Here is a 26,690-nt window from a genome sequence, read left to right on the forward strand (position 1 = left end):
AGGAGGAGGAGGAACTGAGGTGTGTGTGTGTGTGGAGGGGCGGAGCAGAGAATGGCAGCAACAGTGAAGTGTAGTGAGTGATATAACCTGATGATATAGAATTCAAAACTCAGAGGCAGTTTTAGGGAATAGGGAGAGAGCATGGTCTGACACGAACAACACTGAAAATATTATACAAAAGGTTTCACATAATTTTATAGATTTCATATAATCTGGCTTTCACATAAAATTCTGGCTTCTTTGTAAATCAAAAAATCTGGCAAAGCCGGCCTTACTGACTGCTTCACTCACCCATAATGATTTCCTGGCTCCTCTGCGTATCTGAGTTCGGCTCCTCTGTTCTAGCAATTCAAAAGCTACCAGATATTTAATCATGTCTTGCCTCTGTTTCTCACCTTATTTCAGGTAGTCCCTTTGAGAGGCATAGGGCTTCTTAAGCGTGTACAGATTGACAATACAATCTTAGCCATTTGAATAAGGGGATACAGAAACTCTTGCCCAAACGGTACTGCCTTTACCAATTTTCAAATAGGTGTTGTGGAATACTTAATCTGAGAACAACTTGGAAATCCAGGTAGAGCACGAAATGATAGTGTACCATCACTGTTGATCTCTAGGGGGCGCCATTCCCAAAGACTACAAATTTGAAAAGTTTCAAATAGGTGTTGATATTTCTCAGTTGGTGGTCACTGTCCACTCTTCCAGGCATTAAGGTTGGGATTTTTCTTACCACTTTCAAAGCATTTTCTCTTTTTGTCAGAGCATTTTCATCATGACTGCGGGGGGATATTACAGCATAAACGGTAGAAGATTTCAAAAACAATAGTCAATTTTACTTAACCTCCACGTTGAAAGCAAAGTGAAGAGTCTGCGAAGCTTTTGGAGGAAGGAAAAAGTGGTGGAACAATGTTTCACCAGGAAATTCCAGAGAGAACATAGTAAAATCAAATAGCAGTATGGGGGAAAGGCAGCAGCCTCGTGAAAAAAAAAAGACAATGTTATTTTGCTTTGTTCTCTCGTGTTCATGTTTTCCAATAATCATTTCATATATATGCACATATATCTGTTTAAATTCAGTAGAAGTTGCAAGGAAAATGTGCCAAAACGTTGAGAGTGGTTGTTGGTTGTCTTCGGCTGAGTGGGGCTATGAGTGATGATTTTTTCTTTTAATTTTTCTGGTTTTTCCAAGTGTTCCTTAATATATTGGGTTTCTGACCGAAATAAAACGAAATAAACTTTTTAAAGAAGTAATGACAGCTCTCATGTCCATCCACTTCAAGACTGTCATGCTAAGGTAGGCAGGCAGAGGGGGTGGCAGACTCTCCTTTTGTTCTGCATTCTGGTCTTTCTCCAGCTCTCACTCTTTGCTTTGTGTCTTCAGTCACGTCCCAATCCCAGAGGAATGAAAGTATTGTTCAAAATTTAAGGCCAACGTGAAGAACTCAGCAGAGGTAGGGAGTCCCCAAGGCCAGGCTAGGCGTCCCCGAGGACATCTCCGGGGAGTGGCGCTTTGCGTCATGTGGGGCCCGCCCCTTCCAGGGCCTCGGCTCGGCGTGTTTTGCCGTCTTGGCCGCGGTCGTGGAAGCAGGATTTCCGCGGTTGTGTAACGGCACCTCGCGGACGTGCAGAGACCTGGGCTCCGCATCCCTCCTCTGCCTGGCCCCTGGTCTCCGGCACCCGAGCCATGGCCTGGACGGCGGCGGCGGCGGCGGCGGGGAGCTGCGGGGCCCGCGGCGCGCTCTCGGTGCACACGCACCTGTTCGACCTGCCGCCCGCACTGCTGGGCGAGTTCTGCGCGGTCCTGGACAGCTGCGACGGCGCGCTGGGCTGGCGCGGCCTGGGTGAGTGCGGCCCGCGGCGGCGGGCGCGGCCCGGCGGGGGCCGGTGGGGCCTCCGCGCGCACGCTCTGTCCGACCTGCCGCCTGCGCTGCCCGGCAGCTCTGCGCGGTCCCGGACGGACAGCGGGGGACGCGCCCCCCCCCCCGGCGCGCCCCCCGGGGGATGCCCACGGATAACCTGCCCTTTCCTCGTGTTGGGAAGGACACAAAACTCTCTGAGAGCTTCCCAAGAGCTCCCCCATCTCTTTCAAAGAAACTTGGGTTATCGCTGGAAGATTCAGTGAGCGGAGGCTTGGGAAAAAGTTACCCTAGTAAAACCATCTCATGTTTATCAATTAGTTCTACCTTGCCTGGTTCAGAGTAGTTTAAATCAGAAAGCCTATGTGATGTCTTGTCACTGCTAAATTACCCTAGAATACAATTTTCGTATTATAACATTTTTATAACTTTACTATTTATCCTTTGGTGTTTTCAGTGCACTGCCAAGGGCCCACCTTAACTAAATTTCAGGTGGAATGCTAAAGTAAAATACTGTTTGTAATGAACGTGGCTCCCGGTTTTCTTAGTTAAATATATCATATTCACCCAATTTGATGGAATGAAGGTTTATGCTAGAGAATGGCTTTTTTAATCCAGAAAGTTGGCATCAGAATTCCACTTTACACAATCATTGGAAGGTTGAGTAACTGTTTGTTGGAAGTGTTGAGTGTGATCACCAGAAATGATTCAGACGGAAATCTTTGTTTTGTTAAGTACAGGCGTTTTTGGTTAGATTTGATACTCCATGATGCCACATCTAATTTTAGTTGAAAATAAACACACTTATGTCAAAACAACTTAGCCTTAATTCTCTGAAATAGCTATTTTTCTTACCAAGACTAGCAGACCTATGAGGAAAGAAGTTTTGTTTGTTGTTGATAAATATGGCCAAACTTTCTGGAATGTAGCATTTGGCTTCTAGTTATATAAAAATTGTTTATATAAGCTCTATAATTTTTAAATTGTGACCCTTAAGTAAAAACCTCAGAAAAGGACACTTGAGTCTTTGATTTCTTGAACACAGAGAGATTTCCAGGATGCATTTGAGGGATAAGATTCCTCCCACACCAGATCTTTTTGAAATGGATGATGGCATTGCCAGTTTTTACACCCATTGGTTTCCTAGAACTACTAAATTTGTGAGAGAAAATGTTTTTAGCCTAGTCTACTGGGTAGCAAATGGGGCTGGCGGGTGGGTATCATAAATGAGTGAAGTAGGTTGGTGGAGACTTTGAAAATGGGAGAAAATATGTCTCGTCTGCAAGGGGCAGTTAGTACTCAGTCCCGGGTCACTGCTGCTTTTCAGGATGTTTAGCCCACTGTTGCTGAATCTCCCCTCCCTTCCCTTTTCCTTCCCTTGCCTTCTTCTCTCTCTCCCCATTGCAATCCAGCTATTCATACTTTACGTGGGTTGCCACTTATAATCCTTCCAATTGCCCAATGAGACAGGTGCTATTATCATCACCAATGTTTTTACAGGTGAGGAAACTGTAGTGCAGATTAGTTAAGTAATTTGCCCAAAATGGCACAGCTAGAGCCAGAACTTGAGCCATGGCAGTCTGGAGCCAGGGCCTGTGCCCTTACCTACAGCCACCCTATACTTCCCACTTCCTAGCCACGACTTCCTCAGAGTTGCAAGTATTGCGATGCTCTCTCTGCTACATTTTACAGCTTCCCTAAGGTACAGCCATTTCTGCCATGAGAGCGATTTAGTGAACCATTTCAAACATGGCAGCCCCATTTTCCTGGTTATGGAAATAAATGAAGGCCACCCAGATGAGAACAAGCAAAGACTGTTTATTCAAAACAAGGGAGTCAGCCACCGTTACTTGCATTTGACAAAGACACAAAGGCAGGCAGAGGAGTAGAAAAGCCTTATAGTGGAAAAAAGAGAAGGTGTGAGGTATGCCCCGATTGTAGGCTGTTGGCATGAGAAAACTGTAGACGGACTAACCAGAAGTGGGGAATTCTATGTGATTGTTTAGGGGTGCATATTTGCTTTCTCCAGTTGGCCCTAAGTTGGAAGCAGGGGCAAAAATTAGGGAAGCTGTCAGTTAATATTAATCAAGTTCAGACCATTTGGGGCCGATTGCTACAGGGGTTACTATTTGGCTTTCTGTACTAGTTGTTACAGATACTACTTTGACTTCCTGGACTAGCTACTATAAATAGTAGATTGGCTCCCTGGACTAGTTGCTGCAGATAGTAGTTTGACTTCCCAGACTGGTTCCTGTAGATGGTAGATTGGCTTCCTGGGCTGGCTGATGCACGTTGTGGGCAAGAGTTCCATTTTTACATATAGTCCGGCCATCGTTCCTTTGTATATTTATCCTTTCATAGGGGAAGAATGTAAAATGTCTACTGCTCGATTCTCCAGCTACAGTTCATTGTGCAGGGGGCTGTGCCTACTGACTGCGTGGACCACATAGCTCTGACCTGGAACACACAGCTGCTTCCTGAATTGCTGGCTCAGCAAGAAGGGAAGGTTAGCTCAGTTCCGGGTAGTTGAGGGCAACTGCCTGGGTTAAATATGCTGAGTTTCTCTGTTGGCATCATGAAAGGAGAAAGAGAGAAAGAGGTACCGAGAGAAAAACTTGACCTTAGGGAGAGGAGGGGAGAGTGTGGGAGGACTGAATCAAGGAGACAGTCCCTCTCGTGCTCAGGACAGCTGAGCCTGAAGATACGGAAGGACCAAAATTTCATATCGAACACAACTATAATAGTAATAGGCGAGACGCGCTCAAGCTCATCATGATCATGATTCTTGATGATGGTGTATATCGGCCCGTATTTACAAAGGCAGCTCCAACAAAGATCGTATGGCAGCCTATATGATGTGATCAGTGTGTATACAATAAGGTAGAAGACCCGTTGTTCACAAATTGGAATCACCTGTACCGTCTTTTAAAGATGCAAAGGCTCAGGCCCCACACCTGGAGCTGTTGATAGAGTCCGTCTGCACAGAGGGGCCAACACCTTTCTGGTTTTTTGCCAAGCTCTACAGATGAGTCTGATGTACAACTTGGTTTGGGGGCCATTGCTTAGTTTAAATTCTCTTCTTTAGTAGCATCTTACTGCAATAGTTATTTTACCATACTCTTTCACTACTCCACAGATTCTTTTATGTTAAAACAAATTCTACATTAATCTTCAAACCACTTTTTATAAAATTTGTTATTAAAAACCGTTTAATCACAATGTACTATGTTCTCTGGTTGATGTCGATTGTTTTATGGCTTTATACTGAAAGTAGGAGCCTAAGTTGGAAAAATGTTATTTATCTTATACTGCCTTACAGACATAATAACATGTATCCAGAGCCTCTGATGACAAGTCATTTCATTGCATCAGTATAGAGCAGGATTTAAACTAAATTGTTTGGAGCAGTTCACACTGTAAGCTCTCAACATTTATGCTACACTGAGAAGGAAACTCTTGTTATAGATAATATGTAATGGGATGTATTCAATTTTCTTCCTCTCAAGAAAGAAAAGAAAATTATAGAACTTTTTAATCACTTCAAGACAAAGTAAATGTAAAATCCCATTAAATGTATATTTCACTATTCAATAAAGATTTAAAATAGTCGTAGAAGTAGTAGTAGTAGTAGTAGTAATAATGGCTGTCATCTACTGAGTGCTTACTATTTGCCATATACTCTGTGCTAAGCACTTTACATGAGTTATCTCATTTATTTATCCCCAAAATTCTATGAGGTCAGTACTCTTACCAATTCCATCTTATAGACAGGGAAACTGACTCTCAGAGAATTTAAGTAACTTAGCTCAAACCATAGTCTAGTAAATTGCAGATTAGGATTCTAACCAGATGGTCAGACTCCAGAGCCTATGTTCTTTTTTTAAAAAAAAGTTTAAATGAACTTTATTATTTAGAACAATTTTAAATTTACAGAAATATTTAGAAGACAGTACAAAGAGTTCCTATAGCCTCTATATCGTTCCCATATACTTTGCACCCAGTTTTCCCTGTTATTGACATCTTACATTAGTATGGTACATTTGTTACAATATCAATACATTATTATTAAATGAAGTCCATTCTTTATTCAGATTTTCTTCATTTTTACCTAATGTCCATTATCTCTTCCAGGATCCCATCCGGGACACCACATCACATTTAGTCATCATGTCTCTCTCATCTCTTCTTGCCTGTGATAGCTTCTCAGACTTTTCTAGTTTTTAATAACTTTGGCAGTTTTGAATAGTACTGGTCAGTACTGGTCTACAAGTTTGTAGAGTGTCCCTTGACTGAAAATTTTCTGATATTTTTCTCATGACGAGACTGAGGTTATGGATTTTAGGGGAGGCACACTACAGAGGTAAAGTGCCATTTTCATTACATCACATCAGGTGTAATGCTGTCACTGTTGACGTATCACTGATGATGTTGAATCATGGCTGAGGTCACGTCTGTCAGGTCTCTACACTTTCAAGTACTCTTTCCCTCCCCGCTTTCCATATTATCTATATTCTCTGGAAGGAAGTTACTATGTGCAGCCCACGCTTAAGGAATAGAGAGTTACGCTTCCCCTTCCTCAGTGGAGTAGGGCTTGTGTTCTTTTGACCACCATGTTATTTCTCCCTTCTTACGACGTTCTGTCTATATCTCACTTCTACGCTAAGTTACCGCCCATTTTTCTGTTCCCCTTTATAGTACAATTCCTCAAAAGGGCTACTTATACTCCATTTCCTCCATTCTCCCCACTGCTCCACTGAAATTCCTGTCATCCAAGGTCATCGTGGCTAAATCCAATGGTCAGTTCTCAGTCTGCATCGTATTTGATACAGTTGATCACTCCTTCCTCCTTAAAGCACTTTCTTTACTTCTAGAACATTACACTCTCTTTCTGTTCTCTTCTTGCAGTTTCCGCTTCACCTCTCTGATCTCTTCGAGTGCCTCTAAAATTAATCCATGGACCTCTTTTCTTCTGTTTATCTACTTTGCCACTGTCTTGTCAATTCCGTCTGTGTGTTAATAACTCCAAAATGCCTAGCTTGGGTCTCTCTCTTGAACATCAGCACCATCCACTTGCCTATTTGACAGACAACACCAACTTAACAGTCCAGTAATGCTCCCCTCCCCCAAAGTTTTTCCCCATCCCAATTAATGGCAACCCCATCGTTCATTTGTTCAGGCCAAATATATTTGTCTTCTGTGACCTCTTGCTTTCTTTCACAAACCACATCCTGTCTCTCAGTAAATGCTGTTGACTCTGCCATCAGAATCTATCTAACCACAGCCACCACTGCCACCACAGCCACCCTGGTACAAACCACCATCAGATCCCACCTGGGTTATTTCAGCAGTCTCCTGTGTGTGTCTCCTGCTACTGCCCTTGCTTTCCTCCAGTCTCTTTGCAACACAGCAGTCCGTGAGTAAAGTATACATGTAAAGTATATTGTGTCATTACTCTTCTCAGAACCTTTCAGTAGCTTCCCATCTCACAGTAAACACCAAAGCCATACATCGCTTTTCTCACTTCCTTTTTGTTTGCTCGACTCCAACTACATTTGTCTCCTTGGACGTGCAAGGAAGTTTTTTCTTGCAGGTAACTTTGAGGCTTACTTCCTCACTGTCTTCATGTTTTTGATTAACTATTACCTACCCTGACCACTCCTTTAAAATCGACACCTCTACACTCCCTTACACCCCTTTCCTGCTTTATTTTTCTCCACACCACTTGTCATTCCCCACACATTTTTAATCTGTCTTTATTTATTTGTGTATCGTCTCTCCGGAGATAAGCTTTTATGAGGGTAGGGAATTTTTGTTTGCCTTTGTTTTCTGCTTATTCCTCTAAACTGTACGTGGTACAAAGTAGGTATTCAGTAAATATCTGTTGACTGAGTGAATTAATGAATGAACAGATGTCTGTTAACATCCACAACCTTCTTGGCCAGAATCCTAGAGAAAGCCTAGTACAAGATACAACGTCATGGTCCCTGCTTGTAAAGCTTTTCCAATTTAAGGTAGGCAACAGATCTATACAGATGCTATAAGGAAGTTAACAAGGGAAGACAGTGTTTGGGAATAGTACTGATCATTACCAGGGTATGGAACTACACAGCTTTTGAGTTCCAGGCTGCAGCGTTGGTGTTGAGGGTGAACTGTTCTCAAATTCTCTGTTAGAGGTAGTTAATGCTAGGTCCTTACCTGGGTCTGGGACTGAGAGAACAGGACAAATGCGGGGGATACCTGAGAAATCACTCACAGCCCTTCCTAGTTATGGAATATGAGTCCTACTGAGGTATAGGGTAACAAGTACACATAAACCTAAGTATGGATAAGCATTATTTCTTGTAAAATTTCTTAGTGGGTGATGCTGCAGTCTAGAAAAAGGAGTTGAGCTGACTTACACTTCTGAAATTTGTTTTACTTTTTTTGAATTTAAAATATCTCTATTCTTAAATGTTCTTTTTTCAAAAATGCCTAATTTCTTGGTGTGCTTTGTAGGAAGAAGGAAGAGAGGCATACTTCCTTTTCCCCATTATGCTATCTCAAAACAAACTTTGTGAGCCGGCTGTCTTAATTTCGTAGGGGTTTTAGCATGTGGTTAGATGCAAATAACAAGATTCCAAATAGGGGTGTCTTGCGTTATTCTAAAAAACCCCTTCAGACACATATTTGCATATGGAGAGTGATTTCTGCAGCTGAATTCCCCAGCGGTTTACACTACCTAGATAGCTCTGCCTCTCAAAATAGAGCCTCTGAGCACCTTGGAGCATCGAAAGATTATTAAGCAATCCATATGGTCAGACAAACTAATTTCTGAACTTCTCAGGTCGACTTTTTGGCTTACATTATGCCAAGATGCCTTTCAAGCAAACGATTTGCTTTCCATAAAGTGGTTTTAAACCAACGCTTCGCTATAGCATTTTTTTAAAAGATTTTTTTATTGGGGAATTGGGGGGATGGGAACAGTGCTGGGGAATTGGGGGAAGGGGAACAGATAAGTTGCTCTCCTTTTGTTCTTCAGTCTAGTTGTGGAGGACGTTGCTTCACTGGCCCAAGTTGGCACCATCATTACACTCTTCCCAAGCGAGGCAGATCAGTCGCCGGCTTCTGGACGACCGCTCACAGCGGCTGCTGCCTGCTCACACTGGCTGCTGGCTACACACAGTAGTCCATAGCAACCCACTGCAGCAGTGGCTGCAGCCTATGCCATCGCCAGCGACTCACGGCAGCCCAGCTCCAGGTTGAGCTGTTGTTCAGCATCTTAGCTGTGGAGGGCAGTGTCACTGGCCCTCATATGTGGGATCCGAACCGGGGCCTTCTGGCATCCCAAGCCAGTTTTTAACCATTGCACCATTCGGCCGGCCCTATAGCATATTTTTTTAATGTATTTTTTCATTTAGAATGCTCTTACCTTTAATAACACAGTCAGTCATTAAAAAGCTTACTCTTTCTTTGTTTAGTTCTGTGAATAAACAAAGCTCTATGTCCTGGAAGAGGAAGGATAAGAGAAAACTATGAATATTGACGAGTTAAGTTCCAGAGTGTGCATCCTTTTGCATCAAATTGAAGCTATTATTTTATAGAAATTGATCTAAATGAATTACCCTTTTCATGGATGCTAATCATACTCTTTAGTGGTGTTTCTATTCAGAGTGCATCATCACTGCAAAAAATGCTTTTCAGGGTGCACTGTGAATCACCAGTTAGAGAAAGAGAAAACATATTTCATTTCTCGCCTTGCAAGCAGCGGTGCTTGCAGTATGCATTTTCACTCAGCCCAGTCAGTTTCACACCGTGAACTATTACTATTAGAAAAAGGCCTTTGCCTAACCTAGCTTTCCTTAGACCTAGTGCAAACTTGTAACCCTTTGTCCCGGGTCAGCGTTAGGGAAGTTAAAACCCCAGCTCTTTTGACATCGGTTCATTCATTCTCCAGCTAAATCTCAGAAATGTGCTAAAGGGAAAGCACCTTATGTTAGCAATTTCTCAGCCACAGAGAGCACAGAATCGTGGCCTGTTGCACGTTTAAAAGGGAAATCCAAAAAAAATTTTTTTTTTTAAAGTGGGGAATGGAATTATGAGGGCAATGTGACATCTCCTAGGAGTTGAAAAGTTAAAAGCAAATTTTCTTAGTAGTTATGAGCCATTCCTTTCCTACTGTGAGAATTGTGAGCTATGAAACGCTTATACCTTTTTATGTGCAAATATTGTGTATGAGACTCCTGCTACTACTGCCAGACAGATCTTCCAAAAGGTAAAGCTTCCATTTTTGCCTCACCTTCTCAGAATTCTTAGATTGGCCCAACTACTTGCAGGATAAAAGTTGGCGTCTTGTGCTAACAACACTCAGGGCCCCTCTCTGCCGTTCAGCAAATAGGTACTGAACAGCTTTGTGCTAAACACATTCCTACAAAAGGAACCTGGAGACTTCGTGGAGCTTGTTCACCTTTTCTTAAATGTGGACCCTCTGCTGTAAGCCTGCTGGTCTCCTCTGCCCCCTCCCGCCCTTTTCTCCGTTTCTGGAACAATTCCCCGTTTGATAGGCTCCTCACTCTTCCTTGGTTCAGCCCAGCCCTGTTACAAAGCCTGCTGATGTCCCATCACCTTCATGCTTCTTCTCTGGCCGTGGTAGTCCATCATGTTTCTTCACGCCTATTAAATTATGTGCATGTCTTATCCCAAAAATGCAAAGTGTAGAGGGAACTGTTTTATCTAAAAAGAGGGGAAAAAAGAAAGAAAAGAAAGAAAGAGTATGTTTTATAAATATTAATTACTACTTTATAATGGTACATTATGCTTAGTACTCTATAAATATTAGCCAATTAATTTCCTAATAGAAAAAGTACAAACCTAAACTTTTCCTTTACTCAAATTTGCTATTGAGCATTGCCTCACTGGAATGTTGATTTTGAGACTAGGAAGTATTTTAAAGACTGGAGGGGTTTTAAAGTCAGTGCTCATATAATCAGCAGGTCAGGGAAGGGCAACTAAATTTACTGCATTTTGGGAGGGTTTACTTCAAAAGACATTTACGAATGAGAAGTTTGAGATTGCTCCGTGAGGCTGTGACTGGCCTTGTACCATAGGTCAATGGCAGAGCCATCACTAAACCAACATGTCTTGATTGGCAACTTTTCTCTTTAGAAGACGGTATAGTCCATGAGGCTCAGAGTTCATGGCACGCAGTATGTACTCAACAAATGTTTGAAATACACTGATTTGCACTATTTCCTCTAAGACCTTCTAGAAATAGTTAATGTTTATGAAAAATGTGCCTCAACCAAATAGGCAGCTTATATCATCAAAAAAGAAATACATTAGTTACCATGTCTTGTACATGTTTTGGCTCTGAAGGCCGCCTTCTATTTTTTTAGTGATAAGCCATCTAAAACATATGTTGGCATTTGGATAGTCTTTGCCTCTTCATGAGATATCGTCTCTTCAAAGAAATGAAGAATGAATATATTCTTGCCAGGACTTAAAATATGGAGGAAGGGCAAAGACATTCCCACTTAATGATGTCAGACATTTTAGTGTAGCTGTGTTTTCCCCGATGGCCGAAGTAAGCATGCGTTCCCATTGAATGTCTCAACTTATCTTCCCTTGTTTGATAAGGACTCACAAAAGCTGCCACTCTCTTTCACTCTCTTCGGGCATAAGATGTGACTGAAATAACAGAAAATTCAAGATAAAACTGTGTGTATCAGTCAGGATAGACTAAGGAACAAACACTACCAAAACCTCAGTGGTTAACCTAACAGAGGTTTACTCTTGCTCCCGGTAAAATCACCGAGCGTCCAGGACAGCTGACCTGCATGTGGTGGCCCAGCATTTCAGGCTGCCTTGACCTTGAGGCAACCCCATATCAACATGTGCTTCTACCATTGCTGTGGTGGAGATGGGAGCCTGTGAGCTGGCCCCTGGCTCTTCAGTGTTTCTGGCTGGAAGAAACACATAGGCATAACTAACCTTACAGGGCAGGGAAACCTAATCCTCTCTGATGGGGTAGAGGACTGGAAATACTGATGGGTACTAGTACTGTCTGCCAAGTCTAGTTTGGGCTCACAGAAAGAGGGGCAGTAATGGCCTCATATTGTGATCACAGCCAACCGTAAGCATTTACTTATCTCAGCAGAAATATGAAGTGGAAGGGAACTGAATAATCCAGATAACCTTTGTAGGACAGAACATGTTGGGCGGTGGGGTGCCACATCAAGCAGAAGATGTTTGCCTTCCTGATATCTTGATTCAAATGTGCTATTACTGGTATAGTAGCTACCTAAGAATGGAAAAAAAAAAACCAACAACAAAGACTTTGACATCTGCAACAGACTGAACGGAAGATAGTTCCCTAGGGCTTATTGCTCATCTCAGATCTGAGCACCTGTTCGTCTTTTAAAAGAACATCAGCCTTTGGACAATGTCTTTGGTGGATAGATGAATCTTTTAGCGAGGTTACCATGGTTACCGCTGGAGGTTAGCTTCCACATTTGTGTGTGGCAGAGGGAGAGGAGACTGATTCGCATACCTGATTATGCTGATATGGTGGGGGTCCTCATGACCATCTGAGGAGACAGTTGGATTTTATCTGTAGATCTGAATCTGGCTTCCTAAATTTTTTAGTCTGGAGGCTAAAGGCATGAGAGAATGATGCCATCACCATCACTGGCTCCAAAGAACATTGCTGATTTTAGTGGTTGGCTACCCTGAGAGTATTGTTCCAAGGACAAGACAGCCACCCTTCCATCTGTCATGTGTTATCTTTCTCCCTCATTTGTCTAAAAATACACTTTGAAATGTGGAAGTTATGCAGAATGGCAGTATAATTTTTTATCTGAAGAATCGTGTTGACTCAGGGCACCATAAACACTCATCTAATTTCAGGACAGCCTTAAGATATTTATATTTCTACCAGGCCATAAATAAGTCATAAACACTGTTGTTGAACAATTAAAAGGCTAATATCCCAGGAGAGCACTTTCTTGATCCTATCCAGATATTAGCTTTTAAGTGCTTAAAATGTTCAGCAGCAAGACAGTATAGAACAAAATTTAAAACAGCATTCCAAAAACTTCAACAAACGAACCTAACTTAACTGTATTATAGATGAGTAACCACATTGAAGGGAAGAACTCCTAAGTAACTCTGGAAAGCAGGCCCTTAAACTGAACTCTATTAGGATGAGGACGAAAAGAATGGTGCAAAAATGTTATAAATTGGTTAGTTCATGTGTTTCTCACAGGACTATGGGTTTGCAATTCTTAAAGTACTTTACGTACATAGTAGAATTGAACAAATGAGTAAATATATTGTAGATGAGAACAAAATTTCTCCCTGTTCAAGAATGAAGTTATAAATTAAGAAAGATGAAACTGTACCATACGGTGTTGACCTGGAATCAGAGCTATTGGAATAAAATCATGGTTTTTTTAGCATGTGTACAGACAGAAATGTAGGTATGTGGGTTAGTGCATGTACAATGTTTCCTAGCTTTGTATGTCTGGAAGACCTAGAAGCCATGGAACCCTGGCAGCCATGAGTACATCCGGCACCTAGATCTTGCCTCTAAACCCCATTATCCAATAAAAGGAACAAGGACTCCTTGGAAAAATAGTTGGTTACAGGGCCAGGGCAGGGAAAATACAAAATGGGCCTAGAGCATCTTGTAAGCCAGAAAATAAGAAAATCTCCACAAAATAATGGGGCTTGTTAAAAGAACACAGGAGCCAACCTAAATGGACAAAGCTGGAACAATGTTAGCAACAAAATTAATGATAATAGCTTTGGATTTTAACTTGTAGAATTAAATAAATATCCATTAGTCCATACTGATATAAATACATAAATTAATTAAACAAATGGTGAAGAAGGGATAGCCCTTTCCTACAGAAGAATTACAGTTAGTGACCGTAGAAGGAGAGAGGGAAAATAGAAAATCGCCATTAAGCAAACTCACTTTAATAATAATTACGATAAACAAGATTCACTGATAGATACAAATATTTGTGGGCAAAATCTGAAGAGAAGCAGGATATTGCCATAGTCTCAAATTATCTCCCCCAACAAAGTTATTCATTATAAAGGGAAACGTCATTTCATAGTGGAGGAACCTTGCAGACACCACCTTAACCGAGCGATCAAGAGTAACATCACCATTGATAAGACATCATGAACCTCTCGATAGTACGCACTGAGAAGAATACAATAGCATTTCACTGTCCTGAATGGCAAGAAAAGACTGAGGATCATCAGATTGGAGGAGATTAAGAAATAACAACTAATTGTAATGCAGGAAACTGGATAGGATGTTAGAAGGGAGCAAGAAAAGTGGAAAAACTGGTGAAATTAGAATAAGGTCTGCAGTTTAGTCATCTTTCTGATCATTGTATTGTGGCTATAGAAGATGGTCACATTAGGAAAGTGGAGTGAAGAATATATGTTAAAATGAATTCGAAATAAAAAATTATCAACAAAATGAAATAAAACGCATAAGGTACACCAAAACAAGTATTCCAATAAAATAAACTGCTCTTTGGTTTTTCCTATTGCAACTTCCACAGCAGAGCGACTTTCAAGCAGCTGGCTGGATGTTCGTCACATTGAAAAATATGTGGACCAAGGTAAAAGTGGAACAAGAGAATTACTTTGGTCATGGGCTCAGAAAAACAAGACCATCGGCGACCTTTTACAGATTCTCCAGGAGATGGGGCATCGTCGAGCTATCCATTTATTTGCAAACCATGGTAAACACTGATTTTTATGATGTGGCTCTTGGTCTATTTTATAGGAAATTGTAATTTGTAAATGTAAATATTGCATGTTATCCAAGACATTGACTAATCTTTCTGTATGCCACTGATTCCTTACCTGTGGCTTTTCTGAAGGGGTCCATACACTTTACTTTTTTTTTTTTGGTGGTGACTCTTTTTTTATTCCCTAACTTATACAACACATTCCTTTCTATCACATTATATAGTTTGGGGTTTAAAATTTTTTTTTTCACCCACAAACTACACTCTTTTAAATGTTATATTCTTAGCTAAACAAATCAGCTCTCTTGATACAAAACTCTGAAACTCTTTTACTTATAAACATAATCAGAATTACAATATGAGTAAAATATAGATAGTGCTATACTTTGTTTTGTCATATGATTAGAAATTTAAAATATGATTGGATTTCCCCCCCCCCTGTATTTTAGTGCAAATAATGCCCCAGAATAACCCTGGGGTTTCTCTTTTATCCACGCTGCTCTTTTTTCCCATGGTCTCTAACTCTGCCCTATCTGTTTACCATCCATTCCATGGTGGCCTAATTCTTCCCTCTGTCTTGTCTGTTTCTCCTATTATGTCATGCCTTACATTTAGAATAGCCTGATAAGTAAAGCTCATGAAATTTTCTCCATTCAATCTTCATCAATAAAATAACTTGCGAATGTCACCTGTTCTGTTATTTCACTTGAGATGTATTTATTTCAACAAGAGTGATTTTGAGTGATCTTGGGTCTTATGTTATAGACTCGGGGCTCTCAGGTTGGAAGCTCTTTGAATCAGCATCCTTATTCTTTGCCTTTTCCATTCGGGCATATTTTTAGTTCTGTATATTTGCACACATGCTCTTTGATGATATCCTTAGTGCATTTGAGCCTCTACCTTATTACCCAAAGAAGCTTTGCCCAGACAAAGAAGAAATCCTGAGGGATATGTACCAGAAAACTGTAGCTTCAGTTGACTTTTATTTTGTTGGTTTTCCATGTTAATGGGATATTAGACAGTTCCCAGTAGGCTTCCACCATGATATGATCTGTTTAACTTGGCTAATCCCTTCTGTCTTTTGCACACTATTTCTTCACTTAGTTTTATATAGCAGAATGCTTCACTATGAAGCTGATGATCAAGTAAAATGCAATGAGTCCCTGGGAACTGTAAACTCAGTGCCTTTTCATTATCTGAGCCCTTTCCAGCCACTGAAACCACCCACATGACTTACTGTTCACAATATAAACTCACACCAGTTTGATAGGACACATGGGCACGTTTTCTACTCCAGTGTTTTGGAATCGATTTCAGGGCATCTTTCACTCTCTATGTTGTGTATTTATGCAGCAGAAAATGATCTGGACTGTGAGTAGACAAACATTCCACATTCTTAGTTGACTCCTAGTCTATTGCACATGTAAAATTGATTTCATTTTTTTTTAAATGGGAGATTAACTGAGTGGTGGAAAGACAATTATTTACTGCTCTAGTACCAAGAGATAGGCAGATCTGAGATGAAGTGGAGGATAGCGCCTTGCTTGAGTCTATTGCTGAGGAAAACAGCATTATTTAATTGCATATTTGATTGAGTGGATGCTTTGAATTATCTTAAAAATGTTAATTGTCTAGCCTGTTAAAAACAGCAGTGTGTTGATTCATTGGAAACATTAAGTGTAACCTGCTGCACAGATAGATGTCTCCTATGATAGCTATTCACCGAATTCTGAGTTGGAGCTCCTGATTGAAAATGCATAAAAAGATTTAGTCTTTCTTTGTTGCTCTCATGGACAGTGTTATCCAAACAAATATCCATTTTTGCCTGCCTCTCCTTAAAATTGTTCAGTTTGGTGGGATTGTTTTCATTTTAGAGAAATTTTTTTACGTTTCATTTGCCAAACGCCAGATACCACTTTGTAGACTTGGATTTTCCTATGAGTCCTACTGAAAAAGGCCTTGCGTTTCCTTCTAGTCATTATTCCTGTAATTCAGGTGGCTGCCACTAGGTAGTTCTTTCACATCCATGAAACCTTCCCTCAGATATCAGGACATAACCAAGTTGTTCGGAAACTAGAATCTTTACTTGCTGTCATTATTATTATTATTATTATTATTATTATTTTTAGGAAAACCCAACACTTTATTGTAAATCTTCAAAAGCATCCAAACTTGGGTGCTGTCATCGTATTTCTGGCTTGCATGTCCTTACCTACTACATTTTGCATTTATATTTCAGTGATCAGCAATTGTTTTTTAGCTTCAACACGAAATCCATAGCTTTCTGCTGGCTTCTTAGGAGAGCCATTTTGAATCTTCCATTTTATATGACAATGAAGTACAGTCCTCTCTTTTTTTTTTTAAACATTTTTATTGGGGAATTGGGGGATGGGAACACCTCTGGGGAATCGGGAGAAGGGGAACAGACAAGTTGCTGTCCTTTTTGTTCTTCAGTCTAGTCGTGGAGGACATTGCTTCACTGGCCCAAGTTGGCACCATCATTGTGCTCTTCCCCAGTGAGGCAGATCAGTCGCCGGCTTCTGGACGGCCACTCACAGGGGCTGCAGCCTATGCCATTGCCGGCTAGTCACAGCAGCCCAGCTCGAGGTTGAGCTGTTGTTCAGCATCTTAGCTGTAGAGAGCAGTGTCACTGGCCCTCATATGTGGGATCCGAACCGGGGCCCTCTGGCGTCCCAAGCCAGCTCTTAACCAACGTGCCACTGGGCCGGCCCCAGTCCTCTCTTTTTACGAGCAACAAAGGACAATGAATTTTAGTGTCCTTTCAGCCCCCAAACTTCAGTTTTGTTCTACACAACAATATCTTATTCAGGATGTTTAATTCTTTTTCTTGCCTAACTTCCCTGGCTAGAATCTCTAGTTTAATGTTGACTGGAAGTGGTGAGACCAGACCTTTTTTATCTAAAGGGGAAGGCATTTAGTGTTTCACAATTATGTATGATGTTATCTGTGGGCTTTTTGCAGATGCCCTTTATCAAACTAAGGAAATTCACTTCTATTCCTGTGGTTGTTACCATGATAGATTATAGGATTTTTTAAGTTTTGTTCTTCATTCTATTAATATGTTGTATTCCAGTGATTGATTTTCAGATTATTAAACCAATATTAGATTTCTGGGATGAATACCACTTGGTCATGGTATATAATCCTTCTAACATGTTTCTGGATTTGGTTTGCTAATATTTTGTTAAGGATTTTTGCATTTATACATAAGGGATATTGGTCTGTAGTTTTCTTGTGATGTTTTGTCTGACATTGATATTAGGAAAATATTGGCCTCATAGAATGATTTGGGAGTCATTACTTCCTCTTCTGTTTTGGAAGAATTTGTGAAGAACTGGTGTTAAATCTTCTTTAATGGTAGAATTCACCTGTGAAGCCATCCAGACCTGGTCTTTTCTTTGTGGGAAGTCTTAAAATATTAATTTAATCTCTTTTCTTGTAATAGGTCCATTTACATAGTTTATTTCCTCTTGAGTTAGTTTCAGTAATTTGTTTTCCCAGAAATCTGCTTATGTCATTTAAGTTATCTAATTTTTTTTACATATATTTCTCCATTGTATTCTGTTGTAATTCTTTTTATTTCTTCAAGGTTGACAGTTATGTCTCCACTTTTGTTTTTGTTTTGTTATTGGCTTTAGTAATTGGAGTCTTCTTTCTTTCTTGGTCAGTTTAATTCAAGGATTGCCAATTTTGTGATATTTTCAAAGAATCCACTTTGGTTTCATTGATTTTTTTTTCTTTTGTTTTTCTAGTCTTTGTTTCATTTAATTCCATGCTAATCTTAATTCTTTTCTTCCTTCCACTTCCTTCAGTTTAGTTACTCTTTTTTTCTAGTTCCTTAAGGTGTAAGTTTAGGTTATTGACTTGAGACATTTCTTCTTTTTTAAGGCATGCACAGCTATAAATTTATGCACTGCATTTTATAAGTTTTGAAATGTTGTGTTCTCATTTTCACTTATCTCAAAGTATCTTCTAACTTCCCTTGTGGTTACTTACTTGATTCATTGGTTATTTATGATTGTGTTGTTTAATTTCCATGTATTTATGGATTCCCCAAATTTCCTTCTGTTACTGATTTCTACTTTAATTCCATTGTGCTCAAAGAATATGCTTTGTATGATTTCAACCCTTCCAAATTTATTGAGGCTTATTTTATTTACCTAACATGTGGTCTATTTGGGAGCATGTTCAATGTGCACTTGTGAATTATGTGTGTAGTCTTCTGTTTTAGGATGAAATGTTCTATAATGTCTGTTAGGTCTAATTGGTTTATAATGTTGTTCAAGGAGACTTGTTATCAGTTGATAGTGTTTTGTTGCCAGTCTTCTAAGCAAAATAATTTAAGAAATACTAGAATACAATCTCAGAATAATTAGAGGGTGAAATAAAAAATTTTTAAAGGCTGTATCAAAATGTCAGAAGTGACTGCAAAATATTGTAAGGTTTTAATCTTTTGTAGGAACCTACCTAGACTACCTCAATTCAGACAGAACTGTGACAGACAGAAGTTACAGTCTAAAATTTGGGAGGAGTGGTAGGTGTTTGTGGTGGATGACACACACACACCTCTAATACCTTGTGCCACAAGATGGGATAAAAAATAAACTAACCCAAAGAGATATAATCCCACAATTGTAAAAAATTTAAAAATATATGTGTAAAAAGATAATAACGTTGCTTTTTCCTTTCAATTTTCTACTTCATACTTTAATGTTTTTAATAATGTATAACAATGATTTCAGATTAAGGGAACCAAAGTATGTTTGTATAATATTTGATCATTAGAAAGTTTTTCTCACACATAAATTTGTAACCATTCAATGGGAATGAAACTGAGCTTTAGAAATGAGCATTACTATCAAGGTAGTTATTTTCACAGCCTAAGAAAGAAAAAAAACAAGTTTACTAGGAACATAAAATTTTTTTGGTATCTAGTTCCCCTTATCTCTCTTTCAGGAGCAGTCTTGAATCCTTCAATGCAAAGTCATCAGGGAGATGCAGTTCCAAACATGTTCCCCAAGGTAGAGTGTATGTGCATAGATAATGACCTTTGAATTCTGTTGCATATATAATTGAGCGTAAGGAATGAAATTATCAGACAGAAAAAATGCTGGACTTGCAGGTACATTTTTTTTAAAGCAGAAAAGGCTTAACTCTCTCATTATTCTTTGTTTAGTTGGGGATTCAGAAAATTAGAGATACGTAAATGTTTGAAGAGTTAAGAGCTTTTTCCTCTCAGTGATCTGTCAGAGATGAGACTTAGAACTATTAAGAGTGCTGTGAGTTATGCATTTGTCTTAACTCAGCTGTTAATTTTTCTGTTCTAGTTGGTGTTATGTATGTTGCTGTTAGCGTTTATTAAAGCCAATTAGCAGTGATCATTTTTATAGCAATAGAAGTCATTGAAAATTGACTTTAACTGACTATGACATTGATACTTGAGTTTTTACAGTTGGTCTGGAAGTCTTAAATATATATGGCAATGAATACTGTTGAATAAAATAAAATAATGTTGCTTTCTACTGACTTTTCTCTAAATTAGATTTCAGTATATTGAACTGCATAGTCCCAAGGGGAGCTTTGGATTTCTGTTGAGGTTCTATTCTTTCTAGACTTATGAAATGAAATCACTGTAATATATATTTCTTCTCTTAGGAAACAGCCAGTGTCACAGTGGATAATGTTCTTATTCCTGAACATAATAAAAAAGGTAAAAAATATCCAAACACCCTAACTCCTTTTTTAAATCATACTTTCCTTTAAGTGAATTCAGAGGGAGAAATATCCAATAACTGTTCATTAATATACAGATTCAGAATAAAATTTTCAGAGATATTGAAATATTTCCAATTTTGACTGATACAGTTCTGATGGATAATATATTATTGTTATATTAGAAATCCATCGGCCAATGAAGAGCTTAATTGTGTTTTCTTCACTTAGGGGGATTCCTTATTTTCTGTCAGAGAAATTTGATATTTTTATGTGTCATAGGAAAACATTTAAAAAATTATGTTGGGTTTTATATAGTTTTAGAAATTTTTGTAGCACTTGCAGAGATCTTCAGAGATGTTTGTAGAGTAGTTCTGAAAGTCACTATGAAAATCCAGTTGTTTTCCATATCAACTGTCCTACTTTGTTAGTAAGGATACTAATTTAGTTCTACCTGGGAATCGTTCTGATAAACTTTAATGTCTATTTAAGGCTGCCTTGCCTAATCTTTGCCACTATATGTGGTGCTTCTTTGGTTCAGAAGAGAATTAGAAAAGTTTCGATCCTTTAAGGTTTAACAATAAGGTCTAAATCAAACATTAAATGTGGAAAAATAGACAAAGTTAGGCTCTGAAGGATTTAGCCAAGCTTTTCCTTTTGAATTTATATTTGATTACCTTTTAAATGTTTTCTCCCAATCTCTGCTTTAGATGATTTTTAAAAAACAGAAGATCTTCTTAATTTACTCTGAGGAAGTAAGTTGGGCATTTAGAGGATTTGGTTCATGCAAAATGTTTCCATCAGTCATGCTTAGACAATATTTTTTAGTCATATCAAGATTTTCACTAATACAGATTTTTTTTTTCTGGTTTTAGGTTCATAGTTCTAATGACAAACAAATAGGGTCTTGGAAAAGTTTTCCCAACTAAGCTCTTTGGCTGATCTCTTTGGAAAGGTGATAGAATCACTGTGCCATTGTTCTGATAACTGAAAAGCCATTTGCTCCGTGGAATGGTGGGAGCCAGGCCTGAGTAGATGTGCAGAGAACACATGGTGGGGTTCAGTTTGGTGCCTGGGCCTTACTTGACTGACCTTCCACTGGGCTCTGGTGTTTTTCAAATATGAAAGTCTGCTTTTATAAAGGCAGCAATGATTCTTAAAAAGAGAAAAGGTAACTTATCTTCTCCCTATTTTCCTTCCTAAGGAGTATTGCTTAATTCCTCTATCAGCTTTCAAAACATCGTAGAAGGAACCAAAAACTTCCACAAAGACTTCCTAATTGGAGAAGGGGAGATTTTTGAAGTCTACAGAGCAGAGATCCAAAACAGAACATATGCCATTAAATTATTTAAACAGGTATGGAAAGAATTACTATCACAGGATATCAATTCCATTTATTTGCTCATATTTCATATTAGAATGTGTCATTTTCATCACCATTTAAAAGAGGGTGTATTTGAAAATAAAATGTCATAAATGGAAATAAGATAAATGACCTCAGGTGAGTGGAGAAATGAACGCCTGTCTTGCAAGAATGTGGAAGTTAAATCCTTCCCATCCCCAGATGTATTGCATAAGAAAGACTTTTCTGAAAAGCTTTATAGGACCTTTGGGACTTTGCTTAAGATGGTCAGATTGTGCCAGGCTGCTCCAATTTTCATGGTTTTTTAAGGATGGATACTGCCCTCTCTAGGCAACTCACAGGCTAAGCCACAGATTGGCATTCCATGCAACTTTATCAATTGTCTTCTATCATGGCTCAGGAGGGTGAGAAAGAGGAGGCTTCAGGTAGGAGCAGCAAGGCAGTGATCAGACTAGACTAGGAGACCGCTGAGTGACTGCAACCAGTAACGCAGAAAGGGTATCAAGGGATCTAACTCAGGAGTCAGAAAGAGACAGGTACACACCATATACCCAAACTAGCTGCTCATGTTCTTCACTGTCAGTCAGCAGTCAGTAAACATTTTCCAAACTCCTTCTATGGGTTGGGTACTGAGAATGCAAAGATGAATAAGGCATAGTTCCATCCACAAGGAGTAGTTCCATCCACCGTCTTACAGGGGGAAACAGCCAGCTAAGGAAAAGATTAAACTGCAGTGTGAGAAGTACTTTAGCAGAGGTTTGTCCAAAAGGTCATGGGAGCACATGAAATATAGCCAGAGGAGGTGTGCGTCCAGCACCCAGAAGAATGCATGGCACAGAATAACCACTCAATAAACGTTTCTGCAATAAACAAATGCAAAAGTGGATGAAAGGAAATGAACTTTCCGCTGGATTTTGAAGGATGGGTGGAATTTTGGCAGGCAGTGAGGGAGGGGAAGTATTTTGGTGGTGGAATAAATAGTGGGTGCAAAGTCCTAGAGGCCCAGGCATGAAAGCCTACATCTGACTCATGAATAACACATCACTCAGTGGAGTAGAGTTTAGCATGGGGGTCGGAAGGTAGTGGCTGAAGGTGACACTGGAAAGATAGGTTAAGTCCATGGATGGTTTTTAAGAGGGAGAGTGAAAAGACTAGATTTGTGTTTTTGAAAAATAACTTGGATTACAGGTTAGATGATGGACTGGAAGTTGGCAGGGGCATTGGAGGAAAGATGGCGAGAACTTAGAGTGGAGGTGAAAAGACCTGGCAGGCAGATGTTTCAGATGTGTCAACTAAGCAATGGAAAGGGCTTAAACCAAGGGTCTCAACCCTAATATTAGAATCACCTAGGGTGCTTTTTAAAAATGAGCCTCTTAGCATCAAGTTAGGTCAGATAGTGGTGGTGGTGGCAGGCATCAGTATTTTAAAAGGCTTTCCCGGTGGTGCATAGGTATAGCCAGTGTTGAGAACCACTGCTGTGAGATGGGGCAGAGGCAGAGGGAACGAGGAGGAGAAGGTATACCTAAGAGATGAAATGAAATGGACCAAATATAGGGAAATGTTGGGTAGGCCTGGGGAAATAGCGGGGAGGGAGGAATCTAAGGTGAATCCCACTTTGCAGCTTAGATTACAGGGGCTTTAAAAAAAATTAATTACCTGATTTCTCCATTTCCTCCAGTTGTGTTCTGCCCACTAGTTCTGTATAGACATCTCAGGATTCCTGATAAGACTAATGGTCTAATACAGAAATGAAGCTAAGTACTGGTAAAAACCATCCAACAAAGAGAGTGTGGTTGTCCTAGAGGTGGCTTAACCGAAGCCTTTTCTCAGGGCCAGTGTGTCCCTGGCGCCATTTGTACATTCTCTTTTGGTTGAGCCCAGGGCCATCTCCCTAAAGGTTCCATCCATCTACCTCCTCTTCTCTCTGCAGCTGCCACCACCTCATACTCCATTTGGGGAGTTTTCTTTCCAGGAGCCTGTCTTCAGAGTGAGATGGCATTGCCCCTAGATCTCCTCCCCTTTCTGTCCCAGAGACAGTGATCATTTCGTTGATTGCTTCTGACACCTCCAGATGGTTTTGGTGATCCTCCTATGTGTAGCCACAGCATCATAGCCTTATCTCGTAGCATTGATTTCTTCATCCACCTCTCGCAACAGACAAGATGACTTTCTTTAAAGAGGTCTTATTTATCTTCATATCCCAGTGCCTTATTACAGTGCCTAACTACTAGGCCTGGTCCTAGTAGTTGCTCAATAAATGTTTGTTGGATGAACTGAATAAAGCATATATGCCGTTTTCATGAATTTAGTTGATAATCTCTAGGAGTAAAAAGACAGGAGAGAACAAAGTTACCAAAGACCTAGAGACTGTACAGAGCCCTACACACACTCTCTGTCACACACCCACATGGTTATCAGGAAAGGTGAGATAATTTCATGAAGCTTTAGCTCCAGAGCATCTTTTAAAAGAAATGTGGTTTTGTCAAATTGGACATTAACTTCAGTAACCTTTCTTAGAAAGACTGAAGTAGGGAAATGTACTAGATGGGTTAGAGAGGTGCATCCAAATCGCCTGGAGATCTTTCCATGCAGACCCTGATCCAGCACATCTGGGCAGGGACCTGAGATTCCGCATTTGTCACCAGCTCCCAGTGACACTGATGCTCCCCATGCACAGACCACCCCCCTTGAGCAGCAAGAGTGCTAGCTTAGCATGAACACAAAAACGAACCCCTACATTTTTCAGATTAAGAAAACTATGACATTGGGGAGGTTAAGTAACAAAAAGTCACAAATAGTGAGTGTTGGAGATGGGCGTGAGCCCCAATCCACTTGGATTCCACAACAAAGGTTTTTTAAAAAAATATAAATTCTCATATTGTCAGCCTAGTTTATTGTTTCTGACCTCCTGGATTAATTTGGAAAACAGCTTCCAGAATTCTTGCTGAATTTCTCTCTCTTTATTCCTGAGGACAGAGAGCTCTAAAAACTCTGCCCTGTTTAGGAATCTGCAAATGATAGAACTAACAGCTGATGGGACCTAGGAGCACATTTAATTTAACTCTTTCATTGTAGAAGTTAGGAGCCTGAGATTCAGAGACATGCAGTGACGTAAGGTGTATGAAGCCACTGAGAACAGTGCCAAGTAGAGCAGGTGCTCAATACAATGTTATCAAATTCATTAATTTATTCAGTAAGTATTTATGTCAGGCACTGGGCTAGTTTCTGAAGCATCTTTGAAATATGGAGTTATATTTTTCATTTGGTTAGTAAGCCCGTTTTTACAAAATTAATACAAAGGTAAACTTGAACCAATGTATTTATTTATTTATTTATTTATTTATTATTATTATTATTTTTATTGGGGAATTGGGGGAGGATGGGAACAGTGCTGGGGAATTGGGGGAAGGGGAACAGACAAGTTGCTGTCCTTTTGTTCTTCAGTCTAGTTGTGGAGGACGTCGCTTCACTGGCCCAAGTTGGCACCATCATTGTGCTCTTCCTGGGCGAGGCAGATCAGTCGCCGGCTTCTGGACGCCACTCACACTGGCTGCTGGCTACACACAGTAGCCCATGGCAACCCACTGCCACAGGGGCTGCAGCCTACGCCGTTGCCAGCGACTCAAGGCAGCCCAGCTCCAGGTGGAGCTGTTGTTCAGCATCTTAGCTGTAGAGAGCAGTGTCACTGGCCCTCATATGTGGGATCCGAATCGGGGCCCTCTGGTGTCCCAAGCCAGCTCTTAACCAATGCATCACTCGGCCGGCCCTGAACCAATCTATTTAAATGACCCAAGTCATAAATGCCAAATTAGTGAAATCACTTCTAACCAGAATATAGTTATCATAGACTGGATTTTTTATGAGATCAAGTTGGGGAATTTCTAACCATCATACAATTGTCTTTGAATACATATAATATTTTTGAATTTATGTAAATTGTGCAAAATATGGTGGGTCTAAATATAAAATATGGCAACATGATACATTGCATGAAAAACTTTTAATTTAAGAGCAGTGGTTCTAAATCTGTTTTGGGGTTAATAGATTTTTGAAAATCTGATTAAAGCTAAGGAGCCTCTCCCCAGAAAAATGTTCATTTGCATTTATATCACAAAGTTCATCTTTTTGGGAGGCTATAGGCCCTGGGTTAAGAATGCCAGAAACAGGGCTGGCCAAGTGACGCATTGGTTAAGAGTTCGCTTGGGACACCAGCTCTGAGCAGCAGGGCCCCGGTTCGGATTCCACATGAGGGCCAGTGATGCTGCGCCCTCTACAGCTAAGATGGTGAACAACAGCTCGACCTGGAGCTGGGCTGCCGTGAGTCGCCAACGATGGTATAGGCTGCAACCCCTGCTGCAGTGGGCTGCCGTGAGCTACTGTGAGTGGCTGGCAGCCAGCGTGAGCGGTTGGCAACCGGCGTGAGCTACCATGGGCCGCCGTGAGCAGCCAGCCGTCCAATGGCCGGGAAGCAACTGCCTTACCCAGGAAGAGCGCAATGATAATACCAACATGGGCCAGTGAAACAACATCCTCCACCACTAGACTAAAGAACAAAAGGACAGCAACCTGTCTGTTTCCCTCCCCCAGTTCCCCAATAAAACATTAAAAAAAAAAAAAAAGAATGCCAGAAACAGAAATTCTTTCCTTAATTGTTTTCTTGTTTTCCTGTATGATATTTAGGAGAAAAAAATGCAATGTAAGAAACAGTGGAAGAGATTTTTATCTGAGCTTGAAGTCTTACTACTGTGAGTATATTTTTTCTGGAAAACCTATGTGCCTGGTTTTCATCTTTGTTCATCTTTGATTCTACAGCACAGAGCTTGACATGGTTGGCATTTAATAAATGTGAGCTGGATATTAGAACATTGGGTACATTTTTGACATCTGCTTTAATATATTTCTTAGAATACATTTTAAGATAGGCCATTTACATAATTCACTTGAACATATTTTAACAAGAAACTGTCTCAGGGGAGTGGGCTAAATCAT

General features: G+C 40.1%; 1 protein-coding gene and 1 long non-coding RNA gene across 5 annotated transcripts in view; one reads left to right on the forward strand and one right to left on the reverse strand.

Moving 5' to 3' along the window:
* Nucleotides 1-356, reverse strand: part of LOC109381683 (uncharacterized) — a 14,575-nt gene extending 14,219 nt beyond the window's left edge. The window contains exon 1 of the long non-coding RNA XR_002123796.1: nucleotides 292-356. This is a non-coding gene — a long non-coding RNA (uncharacterized LOC109381683). The remainder of the gene's footprint in view (nucleotides 1-291) is intronic.
* Nucleotides 182-26,690, forward strand: part of IRAK3 (interleukin 1 receptor associated kinase 3) — a 69,934-nt gene continuing 43,425 nt past the window's right edge. For 2 of the 4 annotated variants that reach the window (XR_002123794.1, XM_019640537.1), the window contains exons 1-6: nucleotides 183-1,841; nucleotides 14,414-14,596; nucleotides 19,583-19,647; nucleotides 20,282-20,336; nucleotides 21,543-21,694; nucleotides 26,382-26,446. Coding sequence is in view for 3 of the 4 variants with exons in the window: in XM_019640537.1 (XP_019496082.1) it covers nucleotides 1,685-1,841; nucleotides 14,414-14,596; nucleotides 19,583-19,647; nucleotides 20,282-20,336; nucleotides 21,543-21,694; nucleotides 26,382-26,446 (677 nt within the window). In the remaining variant the exon portion in view is untranslated. Of the gene's footprint in view, nucleotides 1,842-13,896; nucleotides 14,597-19,582; nucleotides 19,648-20,281; nucleotides 20,337-21,542; nucleotides 21,695-26,381; nucleotides 26,447-26,690 lie in introns of those variants that run through there. The other 2 variants (XM_019640536.1, XM_019640538.1) reach the window with 2 other exon arrangements.

The sequence above is a fragment of the Hipposideros armiger genome, unplaced genomic scaffold (assembly GCF_001890085.2).
Source record: "Hipposideros armiger isolate ML-2016 unplaced genomic scaffold, ASM189008v1 scaffold_51, whole genome shotgun sequence".
Classification (NCBI taxonomy): domain Eukaryota; kingdom Metazoa; phylum Chordata; class Mammalia; order Chiroptera; family Hipposideridae; genus Hipposideros; species Hipposideros armiger.